General features: G+C 39.1%; 1 protein-coding gene across 4 annotated transcripts; it reads right to left on the bottom strand.

The window, feature by feature from the left end:
- Positions 1-1090: 1090 nt before the first annotated feature.
- Positions 1091-21068, bottom strand: si:ch211-136a13.1 (HHIP-like protein 1). 4 transcript variants are annotated; one of them, XM_051399421.1, is made up of 15 exons: positions 20867-21068; positions 19831-20619; positions 13243-13507; positions 12302-12581; positions 12049-12174; positions 11703-11846; positions 8972-9084; positions 8600-8740; positions 8184-8258; positions 7759-7885; positions 7214-7359; positions 6185-6266; positions 5487-5569; positions 4829-5284; positions 1091-2683 (listed from the first exon to the last, which is right to left on the bottom strand). In XM_051399421.1, the coding sequence occupies exons 2-15, from the start codon at positions 20122-20124 to the stop codon at positions 1926-1928; spliced, it is 3090 nt and encodes a 1029-aa protein (XP_051255381.1). In that variant the 5' UTR covers positions 20125-20619; positions 20867-21068; the 3' UTR covers positions 1091-1925. The 4 variants fall into 4 exon arrangements, with proteins under 4 accessions (XP_051255381.1, XP_051255382.1, XP_051255383.1 ...); XM_051399422.1 differs by having other exon boundaries at positions 19831-20571; XM_051399423.1 differs by having other exon boundaries at positions 20897-21068.
- Positions 21069-22040: the final 972 nt, after the last annotated feature.

Raw genomic sequence — 22040 nt, 5'->3', positions numbered from 1 at the left:
CATGACTGCCTCCCTCTGGTCTGGAAGTAGAAGCAAAAATTATAACTATATATATATATATATATATTAAATTAAGCATATGGCCCAAAATAGTTCCATATGTTTTGATTATTCACTGAGAGCTAAAGTAGACTTATATTTGTCCCTGCTTATTTGCTTCACTGCTTCCTTACAGTGCCTGACTGACTCTTGTACTCTTGAAATAAAATTATTTTTGCTTCAGTTCAGGTCAAATGTGCTGCAAATTAGACTTCTGCTGACATCCACACACACTTTATAGGACATGCGTGTAATGAACGTACATGTTATGGCTGCCAAGTAATACTTGGGGACAAATGCGTCTGTCTAGGTACGTCCACTCAAAGTGCTTGTTTTTTCCACTGACAGGCTCACATTGTGTCACAAGTGTCTGACAACATAATGTAAATGATCCCTACAGCGACATAGACAAATGTGAAAATTTTACCTTACGTATCATTGTTATTAATATTATTTTTCTATGTCCGCTTTGAATTAAGTAAATATGCTAATTGTTTGGTATATATTTTCTATAATAATGTTTTAAATTGAAGTATAACCTTCCATGCCTTCCACCATACTGAACTGTGATTCCTGTAGCACTGGTTTGTTTTCCTTCTTTACGTTAAAAGAATTGTACAAAAGAAAGCAGGGCAGCTCAACCTTAATGTTGTTGAATATTTTAAATTCCTACGAGGTGTACAAATGTGTTACACAGGCAGAATACTTACATTGGAAGTGAAGTCTTTTTCATTTTCTTTGTGCTTCAACACATAGTAATGGTTTCATCACAAGACAGTCTAACCCAGAGAAATGTTTTTTTCCTGCCATCTGGTCACATCGTGTGTGTGTGTGTGTGTGTGTGTGTGTGCTGCAGAGTGCCTGGATAACACATGGTGTTAAAAAGTGGGATGCTAAATTTAAAAAAAAATGTCAGAACCAAGGCCACCACTCACTGAGCCACATAATGGGAAGAACAGTTTGAGTTTCACAGTGAAAGTGTGCATGTGAGTAATTGTTCTTTAACACTTTAGAGTACGTTGACAGAGAATAATAGAGAATAACAAGGAAGTCATTTTGCAGTAAAACTTTATTCATATCACAGGCACTCTGTGCCCTCAAATCTCTTTATATAAAACTGGAAATATTTTATTACATTCATCATACAGAATGTCCAGCATTTCCTTGTTAAAACTTTTTTTCATCTTAAAACTACATTCAACAAAAGGAATCAAAATGCAAATTATAAAAAGCTGCTTTAGAAAATAGACCTGCTGAAATTATACAATACAAAAATACAAATATCTTCTTAGAACACAATTGACTATTTTGATATGCTGTATTTTTGCCTCATGGATGTCAAGAATGTAAACAGAACACACAGCCAGAATTGATTAAAGTTTATCCAAGACTCACGCAGTCCACTTTTACCATTTCTGAGTAAATCAAAACCATCTATATTCTTAAAATAAAATGTGTGTTAATGGTTCAAGAAGTAAGACCGAAAACATCAATCTAAATTAAACCAAAATGTGTCACAGCAAAATTAATTTGGGAATCCTTCAGGTTGGTGAGATGTAGTGACTATTTGGGCTCTAAATAGACAGTAAGTCAGCGCAGTACTTCCAGTACCATCCACTGCTGGGTCACGACTGACCGTGCCGCATCTCTTTTGTTAAGTTTCAAAGTAGGGTCAGTAGACTGAGTAAGTTTAGGAGAAACTCATCATCTATGCTCCTCATCTATGTAAAAAAAAAAAAAAGTATTTTTGATATTTTCTTCATTTAGAAGTGGATGGGAAATGAAAAATGAAACAAATATGCAAACTGGAAAACAAAATACAATTCATCACTCCACTGTCTCCTCCTTCCCTTCCTATGCTTTTCTTTTACTTTCACCCATCTCTGCTAACCGCAGATCACCCCTACATCCTCCCCATGTGAACAATTGTGTTTCCCAACCCTGGATCTCTTGCACTCCAGCAGCGACCTCTCTCCACCCTCACACTCCACGTCATCCAACAGGATCCTGACGCTCCTGTCTGCCTCCCCCAGCGCAGCCCTCTTCATCACTGCCAACGCCGTCGTGAAACCAAGCTGTCGACACACTACGGTACCTGCTTTGTTGCTGAAAAGGTCATCGCACACTGTCCCCCACTCACCACGGATAAAGATCTCCACTCTACCTCGATCTGATAAACCATCAGCGCTTACCAGTCGCACTGAGCCAACCCGCAGCCTTCTTCCTCGCTTGTAACCGCGCCCTCTACCTCTTCCTCGAGGCCTCTTAAACACCTGGTTACCCTCCCCAGCAATTTCCTGCTTCTCTCCGAGCCACAGCTTCTCTTCCTGTGATTTAAGCAGCGTTGTGTTGATCGGTGGTCTCTGGGGCACGTAGCCTGATACCGTGGGTTTCTGGTTCCAATATGGCAGCCGAGGTGTGGTGAACACTCCAGGATGCTCGAGGTAACGTGCAGAGGTCAGAGTCACCTGGGGTCCTTTCAGGGATGTTGTAGATGGAGAAGGTTGCAGTGAGGTTAAAGGTTGAGAGGTGGTACAAAGAGGGGTCTGAAGGGGTCTCCTGTGTCTCCTGGTTGGAGGTGTGGTGACGATTGGGGATTGAGCAATCCTAGACATGGCTGCAGTCATGACGGTTGTGCGATAACCTGAGGGAGAGACAGAATCACCCTCTTTATTTGAATATATGAAGTTTAACAATGTGTTAAAGAATGTTTTTATTTTAAAGTTTTTATAGTTTAGACATTTTGGGAAATACGCTTATTCGCTTTCTTGCTACGAGTTAGATAAGAAGACTGATACCACTCTTATATCTGTAAGAGTATATGTGAAGCTACTTACAGCAGTTGACTAGCTTAGCCTAACACAAAGACTGGAAAAGGTGATGTTATTTGATTCGAAGACACATTTATTCCAATTAAAACCAAATAGTTTGACACATAATCCCTGTAAACCCACAGATATTTGTTTTTGCACTAAACACACAAGATATAATGCGTTAAATATTTAGCTTTAGAGGTGGTGGTAGCCAAATTTTGTTACCTGTTACCAGAGTCGGTTTATGGCTGTTGCCTTACATTAACAGACAGGTACAAAAGAGGTAATGGATCTTCTCATCCAAATCTAAAGAGAATAAGTGCATTTCCAAAAATGTCAAACATACCTTTAACTAATGGCCCTCACCAAATTGTTAATCCAAGAAATGAGTACGATTTACAAAGCTCAGATTTCACTAAAGCCATTAAAAAAATAACGTTATCCTTGTAGACAGCAAAGTAAAGACATAAACACAGACACACAAAGATGAATGTCCAAACTGAGACTGATGCAGAACCATTTATTCAAAATAAATAATGCCAAAGTATCTGATTTGAATTAAAGTAGTGCAAATACCCAACACATAAATAAGCACCATTTATCCTGCTTTAGACTCTTGTACCAGCCAAAGAATAACATGCAAGCAGGAATTAAAGTTGGGAATGAATGCCGCTAATTCGTCTGCACCTGAGTTTGACACAAGCTTGTGCAAAAGACTTATCATCACCATTTACAGGCAAACTTGTCCTTAATTTGCTTTCAGACAGTCAGAAGAAAATAAGCAAAAGTTGATATATTGGAACACTACTGTAATTTAATTTAAGTTCATGAAAACAACTATTTTTATATTAATGAGGTGAACGCCACTGATCTGTTATTCCCTCTCAGATTATGTGGTTTCCAGTGCAGAGATGATGCAAATTTAGTGCAAAGACTGATAAGAAGCATGTAAAAAAAATAATAATAAATAAAATGCTTCAAAGCCCTATTTGGGTGCATATTGATTTAAATCTCAGAAGTGGTAAATATAAGTAAAATGATGCTTAACTACCCATTAAACTATTTTAATAGACAATTTGCTTATAATTTAAAACAAAACAAAAAAATGATCATGAGTTCAGTCATTTTAATGGATTACAAAACAGTTAATTACTGTTCTGCAAAAAGCCCACAGAATAATTTAAAATACATTTATTATTGTCTCATTTATCAAAGTCTACTGGCTCTTTCACTGTAATTTATTGATCTCCTCACTTTTTTTTTGCATCTCTTAAATAATAATTTTCTAATTTCAACATGCAAGAAGGATGCAGTATACCTGAGAGCTGGAGGTAGCTCATCACTAACATACTGTACAAGCTGCAATAAAAGAGTTTGGGTAGTTTTCACTTTTCATGTTCTTGTCTACGCAGTAAAACTATTATGAAGCTTTAAATTAAAAAGTAACGCCAGACCAAAAATGAGTTAAAAAACAAAAGTGAACAAAAGTCCCAATCCATATTTACAGTAAATCGACTTAGCTGCCAAGCTATTTAAAATATGTCATATTTTGTATGATTTCACTTATATAATCATTTATAATAATTTTGAGTCTTTAGACAGCCTGTAGCTGACATTTGTAGTAACTTTGCAACTAGTTTTCTAATAAATAAAATAATCTGGTGTAATTTTATCAGAGGTAAGTTATATTAATCATCACAGGAAAGGAAATTGCACAGAATCTTTCATTTGAAAATACGCATGGAGAGTTGGGAAATGTTATTTGAGCTTTTAGCATGTTAAAATGTAAAGCAAAAATAGAGTGCAGAAGAAGAAACCACCTGGTTTGACCCTTGTGGCTTCTCCCCGCACCAAGGTGTGCACTGGTCTACTGGTGTGTTCAATGTTAGTCCTAACAGTTGACTCAGTGGTTGTGTGCATAGTGGACCTAGTGGTAGTGGAGCTGGCTTGGTATACAGGTGCACCAGTAGGCCTACCAGTGGGTGTGGTTGTGGCAGGGGTTGTTGCCATCTGGACAGTTGTTGGTACGGTTGTTGTTGGTTTTATTGTTGTTGCTGAGGTTGTTTTTATTGTTGTCGTTGCTTTTATAGTTGGTGTTGGTGGTGGTGGTGGTGTTTTTCTCATTGTTGCTTTTATAGTTGGTGTTGGTGGTGGAGGTGTTTTTCTCGTTGTTGCTTTTATAGTTGGTGTCTTTGTTGTTGGTGGTGGTGGTGTTTTTCTCATTGTTTTTCTTGTTGTCTGTAATGTTGTTTTTCTTGCTGTTGGTGTCGTTGGTGGTGGTGGTGGTGTTTTTCTAATTGTTTTTCTTGTTGGCATTGGTGGTTTTATTATTATAATAGGTTTTCTTCTTGTTGGAGTTCTTGTTGTGGTTGTAGTTTTTCTGGTTGTTGTGGGTATAGGTGTGGTGGTTGGTTTCTTGTTGATTACAAACTCTGCAAACGAGAAAAGGAAGAAATGAAGACATTGATACATATGTTTAGTTTATTTAACATGTTGCACATTGACAAGATAATGAGAAGAATAGACAATTATTTTGTCAGTATTCAACAGATAAAGCTCTGATCACGAGTCTAACGTTTCTATAAAGAACAACAACAGAAAAATCGGAAAACATTATTTTAAGATTCCCCTTACCTTCTTTGGGGTGGAAGTGAATCAGTTTTCCCTTTATCTTAACAGGTGAAGGCTTGATGTTGCATTTTCCTGGCGGCGCTCGCCTGTGTGGTCAGGAGAGAAAAAATTAGCACATAGGAGAGCAGCGACCAGTTCATTTTTCACAATTAAAATGTCCTGGTCAGCACAAATTTTGGTCCGTTGTTTAATAACCTGACTTAACTAACTTAACTTAGCCTTATCAAAGAGCCTTGTTTATGTCATGTGCTTCTGTAAACAAATCAATATCGGCCTATAAATAGTTATCAGATCAAATCTCAAATATGGATATAGTTATTAGGCTCAAAAATCAGTCAGACTCTGACTATAACTTAAAGCATATTTTGGGTAAAATACTGAACTGAAACTCATTTTAGCAACGAGTAGCCTCAATGCTTTGCTCTAGTCACAAAATCAAGAGGATATTCTATGTAAATCGAGTTTGGACAGTAAGCTTACTTATTATTATGGAATGGGATGAGACTGGCTGGTAGGGGGCTTTTTAACATAGGTAAGCCTATTTTTATTTAGGTATTATGTATTTATTATTTTGTTTAGTCAAGGTCTATATAACCCACAATGACCAGTTTCACCATTTATTGGGATCATCATAGCAAATTTGACCCAAACTTCTAAATCACACACCCAGGTAGGCATCATGAAAGTGTATTTGTTGCTACCTGGAAGGGTCCACTATCTTATAGATGACTCCTGCTCTGGCTGTGGCACTCGGGACTCCTGTGGCTAAGAAATACAATTCCCCTAAAACAGATGGACAGAATGAGAGAGATGAGTAAAAGACAAAGAGAAAGACTCAAAGGAAGAAAAACAGAGTGAAGAAGTTTGGCAAGAAGGAAAGAGACAAATGGCGAACAGCAGTGTGGGGGAGGGGGTATATTTACATTGAATATGGATGGGAGAGAGAGCAAGAAAGCAGAGGAGAGAGAGAAATACCAAAACAGGGGAGATGGAGAGGGAAGAAAAAAAGAAGAGAAGACACAAAAAGTTACAAAACGTGTGTACAGAGAAGGGATTTGGACTTTCCTTGAACTTCAACTTAAATCTCCTCTGAGGCACTCAGAGAGACGGAAGAGATTATTTAAGATCAACAGCATGTGTGCAACACTTTCGCTAGTAAATCAAAAGTCTCTTTAATTCAAACCAGATTTAAAGTTAAACCTAACCCTCTCCTGGGTCCTCTTATTTCCCCAGAATTGGAGGAGGGCTCAGTCGTTCAGGAGAAAGTTGATTGTTGAGTCTCATTCCCAAGTTGTCAAATTCCGACGCTTCTGGTTGTCAAAGCTGGGAGCATGGACGACACCTGTTGTGTTTCTCACTCCTAGACATTTTTTTTAAATTTCCTATTAACAATAAATCCAAAGCGTCAGTATTTGACGACCTGCGAATGAGACTCAACAATAAAATATCTTTCCATTGTCCAATACCATAGGAGCAGAAGGAGTCAGAGGAATCAGTTTTTTTCACAGATTATCTGTCTCATGTGCAGGATATAATGAACGTTTCAGCAAATATTAATAGTTACCCACTGCAGCTTTAACAACTTAATCACATCGTTCATTTGTACCTTTAATTATATAAAATATGTGTAGGTGACAATGAGGCTCTCTCTTCCTCGTACTACATCTAAATAAGCCATGTGATGCTTGGTGCCAATACAAGAGAAGAAAACACATAGACACAGTTATTACCTGCTTCATCCTCAGCAAACGAGATGATGTATTTATAGTAACTGTTGATGAGTTTGGGGAATCTGCAGGTCTGGTCTGTCCCCATGCAGATCTCATTGTACTGCCATTCCCCAGTGGTGACATTCTCCTTAAGAGACATCAGACGGCTAAACAGAAACAAACAGCACATAAGCACAAATATACATATCTACGCCCAGAAATAGTATATATACATGCATTTTTACTGTAAATATGTAATCAAGCCTGTGCACGAAAGCGCAATATAAGTGCAGCTTATTGCAAACCTTATTTAAAGTGTTTCTCCAGCCACACTTACTGTAATACTTGATATTGCAGTGGCTTCACTAAAAAAATGAAGAGAAGGTTTGGCTAAAAATCCACAGTCACAAGGACAACTGCAGATGTTTTAATTAGGCTGCACATTGTGATAATGTTGCAATTACCGCTGCCACGAATTGGACTCTGGGTCTCTGCAGTGATGGGCGAGAATTTGTCTAAATAAAATGTCTAAAACTAAGATTTTAGTATAAAGCTGAAGCACATACCCACTCATAAAGTCACCGAAGATGTAGAGCCCATTGAGGTTGGGCATCTGACAACCTCTGTAGATGTATCCTCCTGTCACTGATTTGCCCAACTTGTGGGGGTAGGCAAAGATAGGCAAGATGTCATCTAGACATAGAACAACACATCAGTTTACACAGTCTATCACTATAACAAAAAGACAATACTATAGCGGCATGCTGTACACTGAATAAGAAATATGCATTGTATTTAGAGGCTTATGTAAAGGCGCTTGAGCCAACAAAGCTTTCATAACCTTTTCTAGGAATATTACTTAACAATTGAATCCTTAACCATTTTTTTGAAGTGTGTCAAAGCTCACATCTGTAACCATTCTGCAGAAGCCCCTTTTTTGTATTTATATGTTTCAGTTTATGGACTCCAGAGTCAATGAGAGTGGCCTCACCTAGCGAGGAGTTTTGGCAGAGTTTGCGATCGTAGCAGCTGAAGCCTTCTTTGGCCCTCCATCCGTAGTTGCCTCCTTTAAACATGTTTTGATAAAGTTAGTGCAACTTCTCAGTGAAATATCTTTTGTACTATTCTTTCTAAATAAGTGAATATACTATGAAAAGACTCACAGTACTATTGTTTGGCTAGAAAAAGAAACTGTAATTGGATGTTTATGCCATACCCTTTCTGGATTTCTACATAACCAGATCCCATTCACCTTAATTGTTAGGGAAAAGACTGAGATTAAACAGTCTGACTCACTGTCTGTGTGGTCTTTGAGAGAACAGTTGGAATGACAGCCATCTCATGCAAGAGTGAACTATTTCTTTGTCTCTCAGCGAGTGGAGTGAAGGCCAACTAAAATCGTCCCACCTTTGACAATGATGTCCACCTCTTCATATTTGTTCTGGCCTACGTCACCACAGAACATCCTGCCTCTGCCTCGGCCTGTAGCGGGGTCACCGCGGTCAATGGAGCAGCGCCACATGTTGCGAACCCCATAGGCATAAACCTCTGCAGAGAGGGGAAGAAAGTTATTTACACGTTGCCGCAAAAAACCTTATGTTTAGAGATTCACTTTCATTTGCTGAGTCATGTTTTCGTCAGTCACACTTGAGCTCTTTAGAAAAGAATAAAATAAATAAAGTCTAGATTAATATTTACAATTGTGCCATTTGTCTTAAATGTTCTGTTTTTCTTAAAAGCCAACAAACGTAATTGTATAGAATATTTGAAGGGATTTACCAGGTCGTGCTTCCTTCTCCCACAAGAACGGGTTGTCTGAGGGGATACTGTACGGGGCGCCATTGTCATTGTCCTCGACATCAACACGCAGCACCTTGCCGAGGAGCGCTGACCTACAACACAGAGAGTAGATGACAGAGTGAGAAAGAGGCTTCAAGACTGAGGTGTTCATTTTTCTTTCTAACTTGTGTTTCTTTATCTCCAAAGTCTGCTCACGCTGTCCCATCATCCTCGTTTTATACGTATCTTCCTCTGCATTAACCTTCCCTAGTTTTTATTTTCCATAAATCTTTTCTCTTTCGCATCTTCGTCTTTGTCTCTGTAACTCTGTTCTACAACCTTGCACACCTTTAACACTCCTGTCTTTGGTCATTCTCCTCTTTTCTTACTACCCTTGCTCCATCTGACCAGCTCCTTCTTTTTCCAGTCTCAAGTATTTCTCTCCTTAACATTGCACCTTTCTCCTGCCCTGGTTGCTCTCTCCTTAAACCTCCTTTCCACTCTTTTCCAATCCCGCCTCTGTGTGTCTCCCTCTCTCTCTCTCTCTCTCTCTCTCTCTCTCTCTCTCGCTCTCTCTCTCTCTCTCTCTCGCGCTCTCTCTCTCTCTCCCTTCCACATACCAGTGTGTGGCGGTCCGCAATGTGTAGTGTCAATGTTAGACTTGGCAGGGTGTATCCTCCCCCATTCCCAGAACAGCTAATACAGCATGTCAACAAAACCCCTCAGAAACAGCTAAAGAGCTAAACACTAACTGTCTGGAGAAAAGGTGTCAGCATCTCAGATAAACACCTCGCTCAGTGTTTTGTTATGTCAGTAATCTGCTGCTGATACTTAAACTTAATCTTTTCATCAGGAGGTTTCCTCAGCCACAGTTCTTTGCTAATTTTGGTCTGTTTTTTGTGAGAAACAGTACAATTTATATTCAAGTTTAGCTTTAGCCTCTCTATGAACTTAAAGGATAAAAAAAGGCTGTTTTTATTTTTAGTTAATTTAATTGTTTCAAGTTGATTTCATAGTCACATCTTAACCCATAACTGTTGTCCAAGTATGTGTCAGCTCCACAACTCACAGTGTAATTATTGTGAATAACATTTTTGGAGTATTATGTAATGTGTATTCTGCAAATGAGCAGTAATATTTGCACTTGCTATCTTTTTGTACTTTGCATGAAAATGAAGATATGCAGCTGTAGCTTATAGCTGAATGAACCTTCTTTACAGACATACACATAATAGCGTCCACATATATGTGTGTAGCACAAACAGGTTTCAAACATACGGACACAAACACACATTGCCTTAAGATACAACTACAATGAATTTAATAAAAGCTCCTTTTATAAATGATGTGTGCACTGCTCTTGGCACAAACACATCATGCCACCTCTCCTTGATTTTTATGTTACAGCTCGCACCAGATAGTGATTGTGATTGGTTTGTTATTTTATTTTTCATTCCTAAAGCCTAAAGTGTGAGAACAACAGGTCATCTCTGCCCATAAAGTGGAAAATAATAACTGTCAATCAATGACACTATCTATGTATGCTGCCCTAAAAATGTAAGTAATACAATATGATGTGATGCTCTGCAGTCTGACATTTGCTCACCATTACTTCAACTATGTAGTCTATTAATGGAAAGTCCCATCTCTCCTAATCACTGGACAGTTCATTCACACTGCTCATGCAATAATCTTTGGCAGCAGGATTACATTTAGCCCTGTTAGTGCAATTACTCAGTCCCTACCAAAAGCATTCAACGCTCCTCATATTTGAGCTTTTCTCAGTGAACCATAGAGTTTGTACAGAAAAGTGATTATTGGAGTCTGAATTTAAAAAGTGCTCTGGCATGTGTGAAGTTTACATATTTATGATAACTTGTGTACACAAATGACTCATATTTACCTTTAAAGTGATACTTTAAGTTATAAGAGCAGGTTCCCCACCCAGGAAGATCCTCAGTTTGTGTGTATTTTCATAAGTGGAAAAAAACTGTTTTTAAAAAGTTATCATTTATAGTTGCCACTGAGAAAGGTCTACACAGGTCTGAAGATTATCTTCTCCATAATTTTGATCCTTTTCATTGGACTTAATTATAATTAATTTTAGGCAGGAACTGTTTTTTGGCAGAACTGGCTGGTTCTAAGGTGTCTGGTAATATTTTATACGATGAACACCTTTATCATTAAAACTTTTAACAACCTCCTAGAGCAATCCAAAGCATGTGTTTATCTTATTTGGCCATATTCATTTAAATTACATATAAAGCTGAAACGTTTCAAGGAGAGACAATTACGAGTCAAACTCACGTCATAGATGTGCCGTTAATTTTCAAGTTGGCTGTTATGGCATGAAGACATGTTTTGTTACAACAAAAGTGTGCTACTTCAGCAACTTGATGTGAAGTGTTAGGAACCGGGGCATGAAATGCCTGGCTCCAGTTTGGTGTCAAATGCTTTCAAATTTAATATAGTATTTAGATTCATTTTAAAAATAACGTTTTTAAAAATAGAAATCAACACATAAAAATGAATTATTTCTTATGGCCACATTTTAGACAAGTGATTTGTTTCAAATGCCACTTTTAGATATTGTATATGTGCGTCACAATAATTTAATGTTCTTGAGTTAAAATAACTTAATTTGTGGGCTTTTCCAAGCAAATGTTGATTGAAATTTAAGTCAACATAATCAAGCACTTTCCATAAACAACATTTGTTAAATGATACTTACTTGTTCTGTGAGTTGCCAAATTTTCCAAATGGGTCCCCAGCTCTGCCACCATCACCTATAAATATGTACAAATACCCATCATGGCCAAATAGAAGCTGTCCTCCATTGTGATTGGATGCCGGCTCTACCACCTCAAGGATGGTTCTGAATCAAGACACACAACAGGTGGATGAATACATACATCAAGCATCTGTGCTTGTATAGACATTGAAAACAAATCCTCCTTCACATACAGGTACCAATACCAGAACTTACAAATACCATTAGAACTAGAAGACTAATAGAAATATTTATAAAATCTCTGTCTCTTTGTTTCCACATGTGTTTCTCTGACTCTGAACTTTACCTCTCAGAGGAGTGGTCTAGTTGGTTGTCATCATGAGTTAAAAGTGTGAACTCGCTGATCCGTATCCTCTCCTCCTTCTTGACAGATACAGAGTAGTATACGTAGGCTTTTCTGACCGTGGTGAACCTATGCACAGAAGAGAACCAGAAGCAGTCATACTTCACACTTTTCCACTGAAAATGATGCAAAATATTACTACTACAACTATATAACCCTTACAGGTAACTTTACTATTATTACTGAGAGTATGAACCTTGGATGTAGGGCTATGCAGAGGAATCCCCTCTCATCTCCTGCCCACGGCGATGTAAGCACAGCCCTGGTGAGGTTGAGGAATGGGCGGTCGATCCTGGAGCCACTGGCCAGATACACCCACACATAACCGAGCTGCTCCGCCACAAAGAATCGATGAGTTCCATCGTCTGCGTGGATCATGGCCACAGGGTTACGGAGCCCGTTGGCAACCTCCTGTAAACACAACTCCAGACATCCCTTGGGATCTTCACGTACAAAGCCAAGGTTAGCATTTAGCTCTGGGGGCAGAAAAGAAGATACAGGAGATGAGAGAGGAAACCAGGAGTAATAGGATACAATTAATGGATCAGTATAAACACACAAAACAGAGGATTGATTGTATTCGTACAGCTTCCTTTCTCCTGGTTTCTTAAGGTTACCATTAACCAGCAAATAGACGTACTACTGCCAGAATCTGGACCAGAATTATTACATAATCCCTTTCAACACCTTAAACTTCCAATTCACACAATATTAGCACGGCATATAAAATATTCATGCACTAGCACCATCACTGTATTCATTTTCTAACCATGCTTCTGTTCTTTGACATAATATCTTTGCTGCAACCATGGAGGCAAATTCTTCTTATATCTTGCTTATGTTTTTACCACAGCCAACCTTGTGTGCAGACTAGCAAGGAGTGGCAATGTCTGCTCATAAATAATACAGTAATTACAATTTCTTGTTAGTGCAAGTTCAGGTTCTTGCCATTGGGAATTTAGTTGATGTCCTGTTTTCTCAGTCTGTGACAACCTGTTTGTTCATGTTGGCTGTTGATGTAAGTTGGAGTAATCATATAAGTTGTATGGTTTCCCTCAACTCAACCTCACATGACATGTTTGAACTTTCATGGGTATGTGTGCGTGTGGGTCTGCCGTCTGTGTGTAGACACCATACCTGCATTTGTAACTACATTAGGATAGCAGTACTGGTTGTCCTTCAGCACCAGAAAGTCACAGAACCTTCTGCGATCTTCTTCGATCGTTGCAGTCAGGTTTGCAAACTGCTGCGGGCTCCCCAGGTCCTCCAATAGGAGACTGAGGGTGTACCGACACTGATGCCAGTAGTCGGAGCAGTAATCGCCGCACAGTCCAGGCAGCATCCGCATAGGTGTGTTAGCATCTTCGGCATCGTACAGGTGGGCAGCGTATGGAGAACACTCCTGCATAGAGAAGATGATTTAACGATAAAAAATTAGAATAAATGCATATTTTATATTTCTGGTTCCATCTATAGAGATCTTACTCAGTGTTTTGCTTATTAACCCTCTTTTAAGTCGATATGTTTATCTCAGAGATAGAGTTAAGGGCATGTATGGATCAAGTATAACATTTGTGTCCTTATTCCACCGCAGCTCCTCACCGCCTCACTATGACTGGTCAGGCCTGGGTTATATACAGGCTGTCTGAGTGCAGCCTGGTATAAATGGATCCCAGGAACGTCCAGTCAGTTATTAAGTCACAACCACACCGTCCACACCCAGAATGGTGAACTGCACGGCACAGGGAGACACGACACCCAAACTGTCATGCGGTCGACTTGCACTTTTACCCAGTGCCAGATCAGCCTAACCGATCATCACCAGGAAACACAGTCCAAAGCACTAAAAGATCACTTAGTTACTCATAAAATGTTTGGTAGAAGACAAATGTGACTCAAGGCTTGAGCTTCAAGTGCAGTATCTGTCACGTTTTGTTTGTTCCTAACGCAAAATGGGATCAATAATGATGGTAAAAATTAGACTTTAATCTAACATTTTAGAGTGACATGACATTTGTAGTGGATAATTTGTGGAGACTTTTCCAAAGAACATTTATGGTATTTAGGCAAAAAAGTAACTGGAGGCAAAATCTTGAAGATGGTTGGTTGCACAACAATAAACACAACATTCAATGTTGGCCCCTCCTCCCTGGCTCATCAACACCGTAGCTTCCTCTATGATTCGTGCTTATGTTCACCTGGTTGCTTCCTGGCTGTGGGCTTCCTGCCCAAAGAAACACAGCACAAAAAGAAAATACAAATCCAGATACATCGCCACAAACTTCTAGTGGGTCATAAGTGATGCTTGAAATTGTGTTTTTAAATAATTAAGCACAAATCAGAAGAGACTGACTCTTACAGTAATAGTCCACATAGCAGTTATAGGTCTTGGAACCAAATGTGCTGTTGTCTCTTATTTCCCAAGCACAGATAAATATGGGTCAAGTTTCCGTTGCATTGTGTCACAGTGTTAAGATGGATCTTTTTATGAAAGGAGCTTACTGCGATTGTTCAAAACAACTTTGCACGTAATGAATTTAGTCTCAAAGGGACTTCAAAATTGATTTAACTAACAAAAGCTGTCGCCTGTAACAAATGTACCCCTTGAGTTAACACATACGAACAAAAATGCAAAAATACAAGAAATTGTTCTTTATTTGTGCACCTACACAATCAAACTCTATATACAACACTGCATGTGTGTCTGTGATTGTACATGGATCAACTGCTTATAAATAATTCCCACGTTTATTTCTTTATGTGTGTCAAGCTCAAAAATCCCCATTAACTATGACACATTATTAATTATGAATACAACAGAGATGGAAAAGAAAGAAAGTTTGTGGCTGTGAGTCTGAGTGTGGGTGCATGTACAAGTAGGTGATGTAAGTATCTCTTTGTAGTATGTGTTGGTTTATTAATCATTCAATGCATGTTTGCATGTGCATTTATTTCTCCATACTTTGATTTCTTGACATAATTCAGTTATTTGATTAGTTAATTCAGACTTTCAATTAGCAAAATATGCCTGTGTACTGATTTCCTAAATTTTGATTGTGCAAGTGATAATTCATAATGACCTCATACTGAATATAATAGTATATAAATATTTTTCACATAATACTGTATATAAGAGATACAATCTCACTTCAGCTGCTGTTCCACCTCAATGGAACCCTAAAATGAACCAAAGCTAAAAATAATAAATAATAAATAAATCATAGGTGACCAAAAAAAGAGAAAGACTGTTAAATGACATGAAAGTACATTTCTGGGCAGAGATCAGAGCCTTCCTGGGAAACAGCTTTTACAGGGCAAAACAAAAGCTGTGTTCAGCTGCTGGTTCTGTTGATGAAAGCATGAATTAATGGCGCTTCCAAATGTTGGATTTATCTTGTAGTCTACGGTAGGACACTGTATTAAAGCAAGAGTCATTCAGATAATACAAAGGTGTCTGATGGTGCGTCTTATTCAGGAAAATGATCCATCACAGTTTGACCCACTATAATAAAAATAAATGAAAAAACAGCCTTTGTTCTGAGACAGTCTTATTTTGGCTCCTACTATCATAGGGTAGGATAAATGCATGTAACTACCAACAGCTGTTCCCTAACAATGCAGCCACTTCAAACTACTATAATTTGATGTTTACGCTGTACAGTTTAGAATAGACTGAAAAAGAAAATAAAAAAGCCTTTTTTTAGTTATTTGTCTTCCTGACTCCCCATGATGCAGTTCACATGATGGTGTTTTTATTATAATTAAGAGAGAGGACAGTCACGGCAAACAGATGGCTGGTAAATGTGTGAACCTGGACCTGAATTAGACCCCCATAGAAAGAAAAAAAAATGGAATGGAAAGAGAGATAACTGAACTTCAACTTCCCTAAAACGTATCCAACTAAATCATAGCTGGAGAAGGATGGAGAAGTAGTTGTGATCGTGGTGACAGAAAGAAAAGGGGGGGGGGAGGTAAACTGTCAGATGCTGCATGCGTTTGTGTGTTTGAGATTTGTTGTGGTATGGTGCATTAATGTGCTGTATGGAAACATGCAACTTTTCTGCTGCTGTCAGAGGAAGCCTCACTGGCAGAAACACTGCCAGGGCACTTAAAGCTGCTCATTAAAATGCAGGGGGAACAATTAAATCAAACCACGTGCTCAGTGAATGGTTTTGAAGTGGCCTCAAGTGGGTTTTTGTTTTTTTGGTTTCTTTACTGTGAATGAAAAAGGAAAGTTCCCTCTGTCTGTCTGTCTGTCTGTCTGTCTGTCTTTATGGAGTTTTACTATATCTTTATCGATTTTCTGCATCCATCTTTCTCACTGTCTTAATGTTCCTCATCTTCCTCTCTCTGACCCTCTCTCTCTCTCGTACAGGAACTTGATATATCCTGTACCCCGGGCCAGGAGAGGAAATGGTTGTTTGTTTGGTCAGTTAAGCTAGGGGACGATGACAATCTCCCTCCTGTCTCCCTGACACACACACACACACACATACACACACTCGTTTTACCCTTCTGTCTCTCTCTCCACCTGTCTGTCTCTCTCTTCACTGTCTCATTGATATCAGTACCAGGAAGCTCCCGCAGCGCAGCTAGAACAGAGGGCCTCAGTGTGGCGGGTTTACCCAGCTAAGTGCCCTGGCAGTAGGGTAACTTGACCACCTCCAGGGATCATTTCGCCTCAAACCATCAAACTGGGAGCCAACAACCACAGAGCGTCTTTTTTAGTGGCTCCAAAGAAGATTTGAAAATCTAAATAAAGTGATTATGAAAAAAAAAAATTGATAACTCAATGAAACAACAGCCACAGAACTCATGTAAATTCACTTTATTTGATTATAAAATGTTAGAAACCAAAATAGTTTTGTTTACTTTTAAGACTTTTAAGAAATGAATAAATTGTATGCCTGCAAAATACGTTTCTCTCTAAGCTTTACATATTTGCGTTTTTTGGATTATATCTTACTCAAACTAGACTAACTGTTGCAAGTTGTACGTGTGCTGCAACGCTGTCATTACATTCAAGACACAGCCTGCGCTGCTTGGAAAGAACCCACAGTGGGCTGTAATTACCACAGTGATAGAAACCTATATTTTAGGATGATTTGTCACTGTCTTAACATAGAGTATGACGTATTAAACTGCCAAGAAATATTTTTTTGTCCCATTGTTTTGGTGTTTGTATCAAAGATGAAATGACAAAGTGTTATTCGTGGGACTGCCCACAGCCCATTTGTCTTGGCTTCTGCAGAATGGAGATTGTATCTAAAGTATATGGGCCAGACCAAATTTGTGCCACACCTATCTTTCATTTTGCACTCACGAGCTGCACGTAGTTAGTGTCTGAGCTGCCCAGTCAGCACCTAATTATGCAATCAGTGTGTGGGACTGGCTTCAAGGCTCATTCTACCAGAGGAGGAGAGGTGGAAGTTCAGTGCTAAGATTAGCAAGCTGAGAAAAGAAACTAAAAACGTAGTGATACTGAAATATAAATACTAATGAATTAAATAACATTAATGAAGACCGTAATCCCACTCTGAGGAAATTGCGTGATTTTATCGCAGTTCTGATAAAATTATCATAGTAACATTTAACTTGAGTTTTGTCTGGCAAGTTCAGCATGAGTCATTGCTTTTAAGTTTCATTATGTTCAGACTAATTCAGTGCTGATTCTTTGCATCATTTTGTGTTATATACTCCATTTGTGTGCTGTCATTTAGACTTCTGTAGAATTCAGTTTTCCCATCTACAACTTAGTACAGAGACTTCACGTGATACGCTTGATAGCTAAAGTCTACAACATTCAGATTCTTCTGATGATGTAGTTAAAAGTTTGGTGTGTAATATTTAGGGATTTCTATCGTCAAAAATAGAAAATAATATTCATAGGTGTTTTCATTAGTGTAACACCTGAATTGTTGTGTTTTCGTTACCATAGAATAAGCTGTTTTCATCTTCAGACGCTGCAGGTCGCAATCTAACCACCATGTTTCTACAGTAGCCCAGACTGGACAAACCAAAACTGGTTCTAGTTCTCTTTTTTCCCCCCGTTTTCTCGGACACTATAGTTTCTCCCTCATGCTTGGAAAGAGAGGGTTAATGGTGTGAGTTGCAATCTGCAACTACACTGCTAGATACAAAGTAATTCCACTCACTGGGCCTTTAAATCTGTAAAGTGTATTTCTTGGAATTACCAAAAAGGAAAAAGCATGAATGTGTTTTCAAATTGCGCTGCAATTTTTTCTCATATGCTCATTCGGCCTCAGGGTCTGGAGTCCAGCTCACTCATGTCTGTGAGAAAAGAAACTAAACAAGGTTTCCTGGAAATCTGGAATGGATGAAGTGTAGTTTACTTTTTGTGGATTACATAAGAAAATGTAAGCCAAGCCATTGTTTGACCATTTCAAGCCAATAATTTGGTGTGCTGAGACATTTTATTATTACATATGTGCCACTATATCACAAATTCTATTTCAAAGTTTTAGCTGTGGACTTAGTTGTCATGTTCCCTTCAAATGGTCACTTCAGGTTCTTTCAAATCAGAGAAGGAAAGTTTCCTTTATTGCACTCCATTATTTGGCTTGTTTAGTTTCACAAACCCCAATTACAAGATGACCCATCAAAAACACATGAACACTAGTTAAGGCTGTGGTTTAGCTCTCCAAGCATGAGTAAGTGCTGTCTAACAGAGCTCAACATTCCCATGTAGCCATTAAACCACGTGTTTTGTTGGTTGCTGTACTTTGTTGAGATAAGGTTCTCACTGACAAACCACACCACAGTTTCCTTTGCAGTGAGGCAGAAAACTGTATTTTCAGAAGTTCAGTTCAGTTCAGTTTTCTGTAGTTATTTAGCTCCCACGGAAATATAAACAGCATTATTATTACCTGACAAAACAAACCAGAGAAATGAATGCTCTTGAATTTAAATAAACTGCTCAAAATATGCACACTGTGCTAATCTTAAAGACGTCTTGGTGTAACACATTGGACACCAAAGCCAAGTTTCTGGGTTGGGACTACAAACATCCGCAGTCAGACAAATTTACACCTTGCATGAGAGACATATTAAGGTTCACAAATCTGGGACTGTAAAGTCACTACAAAGTGGAAATGGTTTGTGGGGATTCCACAGTAAAAAATGATTTTAAGAGTACGTTCACACAAGTGACCCAAATCTGATTTTCTCTTCTTTTTTTTTTGCTCTTATGTGACTCAGATCTGTTTATTCATGAGAGTGTGAACAGCACAAATCACATCTGATCTTTTTCATTCTTATTTGGGCCACTTTCATGTGGTTTAACTCAGATACAGGTCATATTTTTTTGCAGTGCAACCTCAGTGTGAACAGTCATATCAGAATTCACATGACTCACGGCCCTCTAGCTCTACATTAGCCCTGCGGGTCACTTCAGGACCATGACCAGTTCATACTGGAATCTGATATATTTAAAAATTTTAACAGCAAAACAAACAAAGCAAAAAAATCGGATCTGAGAAATAAAACACAATTGAGTGCTAAGGCTTCCAGTGTTAATGTAGCCTATGTCTCTCATTGCTTTAGCAAAGGGCAGGTGTGTGTGATGAAATTGTTTCAGATTGCCATTTTGCTTTATAAAATCCTGTAGAGTCACATCAAAATCAAATGCAATTAAAAACAAATGTTTATCATCTGGAGAGGAGACCTTGGCCACATATATAAACAGAAAAATAGTGTCTCTCTTACCTGGCATAGGATGCTGCGCATGTACTTGCCACAGGTTACGTAACCTGAATGGTCAAAGTTCTCCATGATTTTGTAAAATCGGACTGATATCTCCTCATCTTTTTCCAGATCGCAGCATCCAAACTTGGAATACTCCTTGCAGAAGACCAATGGCTGCCGGGGCTCAAACGGAGGCTTGTAGTCCAAACACTGGGGATGACAGCACCCCCGCCAGGCGTGGAGGAGGAAAATCAGGATGAGGAGAAGGAGGTGAGGGAGGAAGGCATGCTGCAAATTACAGGTCTGTAGGGTCATGGTGTGGAAGATGCTGTCTTTCAGTTCAGGATAGTTTGGTGCTTGACCCAATGATGCAGTAAATGTAATATTTCACTATAATGTGTGAGAAGAGGGAAGACTTGTTGTAAGACAATCTACATGTTACATCTCCACCAGCATCTGTCAAACACAGGCAGGAGACTCAAAGTTAGCTTTTCTGAAAAGGTTTGGAGTATTGGATGTCCTCATTTGATGTCCTGGTTTCAGGCAACCGTGTGTGTGTGTGTGTGTGTAGAAGTGTGACTGTGTGTATCAAACACACTGATCCAGCATCACACCTGCCTGCAAGTTGGCCCGAGACCTACAAAGCGCACAGAATTGCTCTGTGTGTAAATACGGTAAAATAAGGTCAAACTGATCCAGTGAATTCTTTTGATGGTGAGGAGATGTCCAGGTGGTGCGTGGAGCTGCCAATCTCCCAGAGTCCTGTTGATGTGGAGAGATTCAGTCCTTGTTATTCAGTTTATAGAGAATCTGCACACACAAAAAACACATGGGGATCAAAAAACAGAGAGAGACAGAGAGCAAGTTTCTAAATTTCTGAGTTACTAAAACTTTATGTCCATCACATGACACTTCCTCAAAAATAAGTTATTTTCTGGATACTAACAAGCAATCCTAAAAAAAGAAAGGAAAAAAAGCAGTCACATTGCTATGAAGTAATCTAGCTTCTTAGAAAAGGAAACACAATTCAAAAGCATTTGAATATTTTAAGTTGCACCTTCAGCCAAAGTTTCTGCAAAATATTTACTTCCAGCTTGAAGCCACTTGGAGAGTCCTGCTGTGTTTGCTCGGGACATGTGCTCACTCGCTGCAGCGGACATAAGCCATACATACAGACAGCAGGAGAGAGTGGGAGAGAGAGGTTCTTTCATTCAGACACACAGCCACGCTGCAGCCTTAGCTTAGATCCCTCCCTCCTTGCTTCTTTCCTCCTCCTCCTCTCTTCTTTTCATTTGCTCTTTCACTCTCCTACAAAGACACATGCATTCCTTCCCATAGCATGCGGTGCATATTGCCCTGAAGTTGCAACTTTCCACCTCTCTCCTCCCCCCCCCTTCAGCATTCCCAGACCTCCTCTCTGTCTCTACTGTTTCCAGACAGACTCACTCACATTGGTGTGTGTGTGTGTGTGTGTGTGTGTGTGTGTGTGTGTGTGTGTGTGTGTGCGTGTGTGTGCGTGTGTGTGTGTGTGCGTGTGTGTGTGTGTATGTGTGGTCAGATGAATCAGGACGTGTGCTGGAAGTAGAGACCAATGGATTCTCCAGGCACAGATCCAAAGTCTTATGTTAAAGAGGAGAACCCGCCAACTTTTGTATCTAATTACATTGCTTTAAGTATTTGTGGCTGCATATTGTCATTTTCTCATGACTTATAAAGCAGCTATAATCAAAATGTGTATATTAACCCTGCATCACATGACTGCTTGTGCAAGGGGTCGTTTGTAGTGAACCCACAGACATTTATCACCCGACTGAAGTCCCCCTCTGATCTACGGAGCACTTCAGCATTTCAGCTCATCGTTTTGGTTTGGCCCAGAGCTTAGTCTTGGTTCACTTTCACTGCTCTCATTATGTCTTTTTGGCCACGGCAAGCAGCTGTTTTCTGCAAAAACAGCTATAAAACCCCACTGTGCATTACCAGTTCAGCACCAAACTGTAGACAGAAACAGCTAGCGACTATACCTGCTCAACATAGTGGAGCATTTAGCAGTGATAACACTTCCCATAGCAGTTGGTGGAGACCAAAACAGAACTAAATGCTTACAATCGACTGGTTGTGGCCAGAAACACATCTTTTAATGAATGCTAATGTTGCTCTGTGCCTGCTAGATAGGCAATTGTTTGAAACCCAATTTAGGAGGTGATAGTACGTCAGTATTGTGTTCGAACTTA

Source organism: Dicentrarchus labrax, unplaced genomic scaffold (genome assembly GCF_905237075.1).
Source record: "Dicentrarchus labrax unplaced genomic scaffold, dlabrax2021, whole genome shotgun sequence".
Taxonomy (NCBI): Eukaryota; Metazoa; Chordata; class Actinopteri; family Moronidae; genus Dicentrarchus; species Dicentrarchus labrax.
Note: the sequence above shows the minus strand (reverse complement) of the source record. Positions and strands in the feature narration are given on the sequence as shown.

Excerpts from the sequence above, each read along its gene's own strand:
- si:ch211-136a13.1 (XM_051399421.1), bottom strand. The coding sequence starts at position 20,124 with ATGACCCTACAGACCTGTAATTTGCAGCATGCCTTCCTCCCTCACCTC. Across the intron at positions 9,085-11,702 it reads TTTGGCAACTCACAGAACAA|GTCAGCGCTCCTCGGCAAGG; the intron begins GTAAGTATCATT and ends TCTGTGTTGTAG. Across the intron at positions 7,886-8,183 it reads CTGCCAAAACTCCTCGCTAG|ATGACATCTTGCCTATCTTT; the intron begins GTGAGGCCACTC and ends TTCTATGTCTAG.